This window comes from Sinohyriopsis cumingii, chromosome 6 (genome assembly GCF_028554795.1).
Source record: "Sinohyriopsis cumingii isolate HCF-2022 chromosome 6, ASM2855479v2, whole genome shotgun sequence".
In the NCBI taxonomy this organism is placed as follows: Eukaryota; Metazoa; Mollusca; class Bivalvia; order Unionida; family Unionidae; genus Sinohyriopsis; species Sinohyriopsis cumingii.
In genome coordinates, this window is record NC_142966.1 from 101,652,811 (window position 1) to 101,663,479 (window position 10,669).

Sequence of the window (10,669 nt, forward strand, 5' to 3'; positions counted from 1 at the left end):
ACCCGACGCTGGCCCGATCGAAAAGCATATATCAAATGAAATGTATACATGTGCCGCGACTGGACTATCCGACATGCACAGAAAGTGGACGCGTGCCATTAACCGATAAAAATGGTCCGACATAAACAGAGCTAAAGTAAGCCCTTCATATATAGAAAGTAAAAAGGGGGGGGGGGGCCTTGAATTTTGAGTGTAAAATAAGCGCTAAATTATCCACATCGTACAATAAAGAACCACTTAAAGCACATTACACATTAAATTTCCATCCACCATCACAGTACAGTAGGCTCTTACGATAGTCATTTACAAGATTTTAACATAACCCATGTCATGTTTTACTGCTGCTGCATCTTGACCTGGTGACGATGTTGTTGACGATGATAATGATGATGAATAACAATCTTATATTCACAGAATAGTAAGCATACATTTACTCATAGAACACAGCCCATACAGAGTTGTCTTTCCTGATACTCAAAATGCGTTGTATCCGTTTCGACTCGTGTGAACAATATTTATCAATTTATTATAGTACAATTTATGTTTTGGGGGTAATGTAATGTTTTACTGTGTTCTTAGTGCCAAAATTGTAGCACTTTGAACCTTTAAGTGCTTCGTAGTTCCTCTTAGCGATTCATAGTAAGTCTTCAGTGGTTTTTCACTAGCATAAATAAGATGGCGCGATCATGGCAGTAGCTTGAGAAAATGGCCTTGCATTCCTTAAAGGTATGGGAGTAATCCAAAATTTGGATAGAGATACAAAGTCGAATGCCTGAACTAAACATCGGTACCAAATTTATGATGCTAAGCGAAATGTAGCTTGAAATAGCAGCGTTGATTTTTAAAAAGGTCGCGTGAGAAAGGAGAGAAGTGCTCTCCCTTGTATTATTTTATACAATACGTGTGACTGATAAATTGTAAGCAATGACTCGAGCCCCTGTGAGAAGAAGCGGAACGACATGTATTTCTTGCATTATGCTGCAACCGTGGGGTTGATAGTTGTTTTAATCACCAAATATAGATACGAAATATGCAAAAAAATTAGTCAAAAGGTTGTTGAACCTGATACCCTTCCAGAAGTAGAACTTGTGGTGGGTGTTCTTTCTGCGCGGGATCATTTTGAAGCTCGACAGGCCATTAGAGACACCTGGATGAGGAGTGTTACGGAGAATGCACACCTGTCCAACAGGATCAAAGTCCAGTTTATAGTTGGTGAAATTGGTTGTGATATCCATCCTGATAGCAGAATCTCCAGGTATGGGTGTGAGAAATGGAGTGTCAGCATTCCAGATCACACAGATGACATAAATATGGCCCAAGTTCAGAAGGACAGCAATTATTCATCACTGATGATGGTTGACAGAATTTCATTCATGGTGAGACATCCCGTTATAATCAACAAACTTGGATTATTAGCATCAATTTCACTGGAACATGGGCCGGTTCATGTGCTTTTACATGATGATTACAGAGAGGAAAATATGACGGAAGTGAAATTTTCACCTGAGAATGAAGGAGTGGTAGATGGCGGATACAGATATATGTCAATCCAACCTTTCTTGCTACCAATAGATTTTGAATGTACCATTAGAGTTATTTTTCACGATGGCACAGAGATCCTGACTGTGGAAAGCAACGGAGATCAACATTCAAGTACACTGAGTGATTTTGGGGGCATCATTACTGTTCAGGAACATAGGAACCCCAACAAAGAGAGAAAATTGTTCCTTCCATCATTCACCATGTCAGTACTTGAAAAGGAACAGTTATCAATGTATGTTAAAAAACAAATAAGTTCAGCCCAGGAATGGACCTTGAAAGAAAAGAAAATCACAGAGGACCTGCAAAGTGAAGCAGAAATGTTTGGTGATATTTTGTTAGTAAACGTGACTGATGTATACAGAAATCTGCCAACAAAACTTCTATATTTTCACCAAAGAATTTCTTCATCATTCAGAGCCGATTATGTATTGAAAACTGATGATGACTGCTTCATAGACCTGGAAAGGATTTATTCTTTCCTGCAGAAAAACAAAGAAATTCAAAACAGCAAACTATGGTGGGGAAGTTTCCGTGATGACTGGTATGTGGAACATCATGGCAAGTGGGCAGAGAGGGAGTACTTCAGTTCAGTGTATCCCCGGTTTGCGTGTGGATCAGGAAATGTATTATCATGGGACCTTCATCACTGGATTGCACAAAATTACCAACATCTGAAAACATACCAGGGTGAGGATGTTTCACTTGGCATTTGGTTGGCAGCTATTGGACCAAATTTTTTACATGATACACTATGGAAATGTGACAGATCTTGTGAAGCAAACATGTATTCCATACCTGAACTACTACCCATTGAACTAAGAGCAATGTGGAAAAACAAACAGACATGTGGTAATCCATGCAGTTGCTTGTGATTCACAGTTCCAAAGAAGCCAGTGAACCTAATTATCAACTCACCCAGTAGTTAAGACCATCATCTGGTAGATGTAGATATTTGTGGCAATGCAGCCATCTCTTTTTGGTAGTATTCTTACCTTACATGAAACGAAAGAACTGGTACATGGCAGCCCATGCATTTGTGATCTTCATTTCCGATAAACCATTGTTCCAGGGCAAAGAGTACTATCCATGAAGTAGAAATATGTGGAAAGGTGTAAACCTTTATGATACCCAGTTCCAAGAAACCACTACACATTATGCACATGTATGGTAGATGTGTGCAACCCAGCAGTAGTTGAATGTCTTCTATACATAGACTGTTGTGAACACATATATATATATACACATACACACACACACATATACACTTATAATGTTCACTTGTAGCATTGTGAAAAAAATAAACAGGTAAATGGATATGCAATTGATATTCAGTTTTCTTTTAATAAACATTATGTTCAAGGATGTGTGATTTTTGGAAGGCCATGAATCTGCCAGTTAAGTCAATTAACAGCTAAAACTTTCTTATGTGACAATTTCATATTTCTTGAAATAACTATAAATAGACGATGCTATATCATCATCAGCTTTTTATTTTTTCATTAGTGCAGAAATTTACTAAGTATTGATACTGCAGAGATAAATGACTACTTTCAAATATAAAAAATATATCTGCATTTAATTTATAACTTTTTTGCTACCATGGCAACCTTTCCTACCTTATTCTTTGGAGACTTCATACTTTGACATTGAGGAGGAATTGTCAGATTGTCAGAATCTGGAAGGATTTCACTGATATTGTGGCTATTACAGTTGGTACTTGAGATTCTTAAGAAACAAGCTCATGTATGGATTTTATGAACCATTCTGATATTGACAGTTCTGCTGATGAGACTGACAACATTAAGTACAGCATCATTTACAGTCCCTGACCCATCCAAAATGCTCTTCCAGTTTGAGTCCAGATCAGAATAAAACTATACCAAAGTTAATTTTTATCAAAGTCTGTTGAAGAATGGAGTCTTTCCATGTGGAGTTCAAAACAACCCTCTGTTGCACTCTTTTAAATCACATATAAATATGAATTTAGGACAAGTTGCAATTTATTACTTTTAATGAAAAAGAATTGTCGAAATTATGCATACAAGCCTTTGACTTGGTGGCAGTTTATTAAAAAACTTTCTTTTCAAAAACCAACTAGAAATAGATGCTCATGTAGTGAACCAGAATCCACAAAACATTTTCTCTTAGACTGTACAATGATGAGACTACTCTCCAGAAACTGAACAATAGGAATATTGCCCCATTTCACCAATATAGTGTCGTTATTAGCAGGTAACCCCTTGCAATTGGATGAGATCAACAAGATGTTCACGGCGGTCCATAAGTATATATTAATTACATCTTAAAGATTTGCCTTATCATTAATGATGTCCTCACATTAAACTGTTACATCTCCTGTATAAACATATACCACCCAAGCTAAAGTTAAAAGTCCATTATCTACCCTCCCCCACTCCATAAGTACCAACATCCGCATAATTTTGTCTTTCTTTGTTTTTTTCCTTGTTTGTTGATTTGCAAGCATACAGCAAAATGTAAACACTTATTAGTTACCGTCTGACATTATTACAATATTGTCTTTACAATTTGTCACTTTAGTACCGTCATTAGCACATTTCAGTGTTTGCCATATTATGCAATATTATGCCTTTATTATTCATATCAGCCACATTGTTACAATAAATATTGTTCATGATGAGAGCTCAAAATAAGCTTATGCTTGTTGCTCAATACCCTATATCTCTTGTTCAAATTTTGATGTACATTCTGTGATGCCATTTTTGGTATAAAATTATTGTTAAAACCAGCCCTTTCAGCTTAAGTTTTGTGCATTTTTAGATCCTTGATACCTTTTGTTTTTAAAATCAGAAGGGGGTGCATATACAAAGCTTGCCTTCTGCCAACTCTCCAGGGGATTAGTACAGTACATTGAAACCCACTGCACATTGTTGCCTAGGACCAAGGAAGAAAGACTGAGATGCATTGCCATTTTACATATGTACACATATATTTTTTTTACTTGTGCAGATACTGTACCTATATTATATGTTTTGACCTATGCAGATTTCATACAGAATTCTGCATGATAAATTGAAAGACTTTTCCCAAACTTTCAAAGACCACAAACACAGATTTCCAAGACACATTTTGGCTAACATTTTGTATAGAAATTTTGTTTTATGATAAAATGATGAATGCAAAATAATACAACCATTTTTTCAACATGTTTTTGGATGAAAATTTTGTTATACTTTTTGTTGTTGCCCAAAGGCATTAAATTCCTCAATTTGGTGTATGACAATAAATAGGAAAAGATAACTAAGCTCCCGCCCAGAAAAAACGAGATAACAGTTAACTCATATGATATTATGCTGCCCCATTAAGTAAAATAATGACAAAACATTAAAACTAGTTTGTATATTAACAACTTACATTCATGTAGTACAATCCGTAATGCACCAAATACTGTACTTGCATTTGAAAATCCATGAGAGTACAATATGTCATATGTTAAAAAATTCATACACAAGTAACATCCCATGAGAAAACACAAGTAACACGTATATAAAGAATGGTAGTCCTCATTTGAGCTATAATCCATTTTCAAAACACGAGTCACTAAATAATTTACAAGGATATTCATTGTCGCCAGTAGTACATACATGCATACCCATAGTATACATATACTTAAAATTGGCCTAGATTTTTGTCTGCATGAGAAAACTGTTGTCTACATTGCCCGATTGTTTCACTGGAGCTTGATCATGGGCCCACTCTGTGGCAAAAAGGTTGCTTCCACTATGACACACATGCTGATGCCCTGAAAATAATTTTTCATTATTTGAAAATGCCCACAAAGTACACATTGGCTTTTTCTGATAGTCAACATGGATTTTCAAGCATTAAAAAATATAAAAAATCCATAAATAGAAAATGTTGATTTTTCAAATGTTAAAAGGTGAGTTTTTTTCAAATTAATACAGCAAGCTATGAAACAAAACCTCTTGAATACGGAATGTTTAACTCTATTTAAAAAGAGTTACCTCCCTTGTTCTATTTATCTTAGGATCAGATTAGTTTTTTTCCTTCTAAACTCACTTCCTGCGTGTCTTTGAAAGAATTCAGCATGCATGTCCAAATTTAAATATGACTTAATCTCTTATAAATATAACAATAAGTGAAGCTGAGGAGTGCAGTCTTCTGTTAATGAATTTCCTCCCCACCCCTCGAGGAAAAAACCGGAGTCTGGTTACTGGTTTCCTTCACATAGTCAAGTTGTAAACTACAGACCTTAAACCAGACTCTGGCACCATAGTCATCAAAATCCCTGTAATGAAGTTATGCTTAGCTATTCCATCTTTAAAGGGGACAATCATCAATACTCTTAGGGCAAAGGTTCATATTTACCTGTTTTGTCAGAGACATTTTCTCATCCTGCTTTAATTATAGTGCATTGGGAGTTATAATACACAAAGGTTTTGCATTTTCTAAATAAATTAATTATATATTTATTGTACAGTTTCTTATTTTGATGCCTTATTGCTCTTCCTCTATTAAAACCTGCATACAATGCTAAATGTGCTGAGTGTGTAATTTTGTCAGTTCATTGTTTCCCTTTACATACACTTGTGCATCTCTGATGCATGTCACACTCTTTTTGTTGCAGTATTTCTGACATAATGCGATCATGATTTGCTCAATTTCGAATGCACAGGACCAGGGATGGCATCATGTATACTCTGATTTTAGGCAGTGTTATGACAGAGTAGCTTCCACTAATCTTGTGATCTCAAGTGTGATTTCCATCAGGCTCAGCAACTTGTTGTCCACACAAATGAACCTCAATGATTAGAAAAGAGATCTTCAGATAAAAACGACGTACATTCAGGATTTCCTTCCAAGAAAGTGCAAGCAGAACACAGCCCAGCAACTGTGGAGCATATCTTTAAAGAAAAATGGAGAAAATAATTCCAATGGCTGGAATACAGCCTATCCTGATTGACTTACTTGCATAATTGCGATGACTGCAAAAGGAATTGTTCCTTTCATGACAGGGTCAAAGAATTTTTAAAAATCTGCCCCTTTCTTTCACAGCAAAGGAATCAGTAAGCTTGCAGAGAAAAATGTGTTATTTGGATTACAAATGGGTAGGGGTCATTGTTGGTTTGTAACTGTGCTGCAATAAGGACTAAATAATTTAGGTGTAACTTACTAAATGGAAGCTAATTAGCCTCTATGACATTTGGATAAATCTGTTCTTGGGAGAAGTAAAATAAAATTTATGAAAGTACACATTTAAGGTTTCTTTAGGTTTTTGTACTTGCTTTATATGTTATATTTAATGTGTTGATTTATGATTTTCCTACAAAAAGATAACGGGCTTTTAAAAGTACAACTTTAAACTAAAAGGAAAATGAATTAATCTCTATGAATGCACACTACATTTGCTTCTTGTGCATCTCTGTTGATTTTTAATTTTTGGAGTGAGAGTATGTATTGCAAGTTGTAATTTCCTATGTCAAACTGAAAATATTACTGGCCAGATGAAAATTTGTCAGTACATTCTTGACCACCACGTGTCATTTGACCCCCAGTTTGGGCAACAAGGTTTTTACCCTCAATTTTACACCCCAAGGGGATCCACTGCTGTTAATCATAATGCATCTTTTGCATGCTTGTATTTGTCTCTTTATTTATGGGTAGGTGAGAAAGCTTGCCAGCAGCTTCCAATGGATTCTGGTTCTTGCCTGTGTTTTCCCTGTTCTTCCTCCACCAATTATTCTGGCCAACATGTATGGGGCCATCCATTTGGTATGTATGCATGTTTTTTTTTATATATAACCCAAATGCCTACGCTTGCATATGGGGGTGGGTCTACTGATAATGTATGTATGCATAGGAAACAGGGGTGGGGTGGGGGTGAAATGTCTATAATAATTTGTCTAATATGTAACCTTGTTCGACTGGGTTTAGTCAGCATTTGAATTTTAGCAGACACTAGACAAACTTTTAAAGTTAGGCAGCTTATTTCTTTGATGCAGCCAGACATTCAACATCAGTGGACTGTTTTATTAAACACGTTAATATTATTAATCCTTGATCATTTCTGCATGGATTAAATATAGGCCATTCTATAAAATTCGAGGTGGGAGAGGTGCATCAATTGTACATATGCAGGTGGGTGGGTGTAAAAATGTACGTATGTGTACCGAGGGGTGTGTGTGTGTCAAGCTTTGCCAGATTTGTTTGTATACGTACTAAATGGATGGCCCCTATTGCCTATTGTGTGCTGAGAAATGGTGTCAAATCCACATCAACTTTTAATTATCCATTTGGTCTATTATTTATATTATATGTAACTTAGGTTTTCGGTACAATTTATTAGGTGGCACCAAAGCCAACATTACAATTACTGGACAGGATATGCATCTGTTATTATAGCCAACATTACAATTACTGGACAGGATATTTATTTGTTATTATAGCCAACATTACAATTAATGGACAGGATATTTATTTGTTATTATAGCCAACATTACAATTAATGGACAGGATATTTATTTGTTATTATAGCCAACATTACAATTAATGGACAGGATATTTATTTGTTATTATAGCCAACATTACAATTAATGGACAGATTATTTATTTGTTATTATAGCCAACATTACAATTAATGGACAGGATATTTATTTGTTATTATAGCCAACATTGAAATTTATGGACAGGATATTTATTTGTTATAGCAACATTACAATTTATGGACATGCTATTTATTTGTTATTATAGCCAACATTACAATTTATGGACAGGATATGCATCTGTTATTACAGCCAACATTACAATTACTGGACAGGATATGCATCTGTTATTATAGCCAACATTACAATTTATGGACAGGATATGCATCTGTTATTACAGCCAACATTACAATTTATGGAAATGATATTTATTTGTTATTATAGCCAACATTACAATTTATGGACAGGATATTTATTTGTTATTATAGCCAACATTACAATTTATGGACAGGATATGCATCTGTTATTATAGCCAACATTACAATTTATGGACAGGATATGCATCTCTTATTACAGCCAACGTTACAATTTATGGACATGATATTTATTTGTTATTATAACCCAATATTACAATTAATGGACAGGATATTTATTTGTTATTATAGCCAACATTACAATTTATGGCCATGATATTTATTTGTTATTATAGCCAACATTAGAATTTATGGACAGGATATGCATCTGTTATTATAGCCAACATTACAATTTATGGACAGGATATTTGTTTGTTATAGCAACATTACAATTAATGGACAGGATATTTATTTGTTATAGCAACATTACAATTTATGGACATGATATTTATTTGTTATTATAGCCAACATTACAATTTATGGACATGATATTTATTTGTAACATTACAATTTATGGACAGGATATGCATCTGTTATTACAGCCAACATTACAATTACTGGACAGGATATGCATCTTTTATTATAGCCAACATTACAATTTATGGACATGATATTTATTTGTTATTATAGCCAACATTACAATTTATGGACAGGATATGCATCTGTTTTTACAGCCAACATTACAATTACTGGACAGGATATTCATCTATTATTATAGCCAACATTACAATTAATGGACAGGATATTTATTTGTTATTATAGCCAACATTACAATTAATGGACAGGACATTTATTTGTTATAGCCAACATTACAATTTATGGACAGGATTTTTATTTGTTATTACAGCCAACATTACAATTTATGGACAGGATATGCATCTGTTATTACAGCCAACATTACAATTACTGGACAGGATATTCATCAGTTATTATAGCCAACATTACAATTAATGGACAGGATATTTATTTGTTATTATAGCCAACATTACAATTTATGGACAGGATATGCATCTGTTATTACAGCCAACATTACAATTACTGGACAGGATATGCATCTGTTATTATAGCCAACATTACAATTTATGGACATGATATTTATTTGTTATTATAGCCAACATTACAATTAATGGACAGGATATTTATTTGTTATTATAGCCAACATTACAATTTATGGACAGGATATGCATCTGTTATTACAGCCAACATTACAATTAATGGACAGGATATTTATTTGTTATTATAGCCAACATTACAATTAATGGACAGGATATTTATTTGTTATAGCCAACATTACAATTTATGGACATGATTCTTATTTGTTATTACAGCCAACATTACAATTTATGGACAGGATATGCATCTGTTATTACAGCCTACATTACAGTTACTGGACAGGATGTGCATCTGCTATTATAGCCAACATTACAATTTATGGACAGGATATTTATTTGTTATTATAGCCAACATTACAATTTATGGACAGGATATGCATCTGTTATTATAGTCAACATTACAATTAATGGACAGGATATTTATTTGTTATTATAGCCAACATTGAAATTTATGGACAGGATATGCATCTGTTATTATAGCAAACATTACAATTTATGGACAGGATATGCATCTGTTATTATAGTCAACATTACAATTAATGGACACGATATTTGTTATTATAGCTAACATTACAATTTATGGACAGGATATGCATCTGTTATTATAGCCAACATTACAATTTATGGACATAATAAGTGTTATTTTTACCTAATTTTAAAATTCACAGACATTATAAGTGCTGTATTAGTGAACCTTAAAAGAAATTGTTAATGTTTATGGTCTACGTATTTGTATTCTTAGTTATTTGTTATAAATGCATGTAATATTTTAATAAGAATTTATAAAAAATGTATAAAATACAAATAGTCATTTAGGGTATGGTATTCTTCCTTCTTACAGTCGAAATCTGACCTCAACAAATGGCCCTCCTGCATGGACCTATTAGGAAATACCACTTTTTATTGGCAGAAGAGGTGGTCTCTCAAGACAGGTATTCAACATGTGTAACTACTCTGCCATTCCTGTAATATGGCTATTACCTTGCATACGATAGGCATAATGCAACATTCAGATTCACATATTTTGTTCACAGCAGGACCGATTCAATGTGTTGCATTACACAATCAGAAGTTCGAGTCTTGGATTCAGCCAATGTGGGTATGTGAGAAAGCTTGCCAG

The 10,669-nt window shown here is 34.2% G+C and overlaps 2 protein-coding genes across 5 annotated transcripts in view; both read left to right on the forward strand.

The window, feature by feature from the left end:
* The window catches only part of LOC149797577 (uncharacterized), a 39,191-nt gene that overhangs the window by 22,555 nt on the left and 5,967 nt on the right, over window positions 1–10,669 (forward strand). Inside the window, exons 1-4 of one of the 4 annotated variants that reach the window (XM_089962484.1) lie at window positions 444–639; window positions 6,170–6,650; window positions 7,207–7,314; window positions 10,391–10,481. In XM_089962484.1, the coding sequence (XP_089818610.1) occupies window positions 6,627–6,650; window positions 7,207–7,314; window positions 10,391–10,481 (223 nt within the window). In that variant the 5' untranslated portion in view covers window positions 444–639; window positions 6,170–6,626. Of the gene's footprint in view, window positions 1–443; window positions 727–6,169; window positions 6,651–7,206; window positions 7,315–10,390; window positions 10,482–10,669 lie in introns of those variants that run through there. The other 3 variants (XR_016421849.1, XM_089962485.1, XM_089962483.1) reach the window with 3 other exon arrangements.
* LOC149797578 (UDP-GalNAc:beta-1,3-N-acetylgalactosaminyltransferase 2-like) lies at window positions 722–6,080 on the forward strand. Its single transcript, XM_089962482.1, has one exon. The coding sequence runs from the start codon at window positions 960–962 to the stop codon at window positions 2,412–2,414; it is 1,455 nt and encodes a 484-aa protein (XP_089818608.1). The 5' UTR covers window positions 722–959; the 3' UTR covers window positions 2,415–6,080.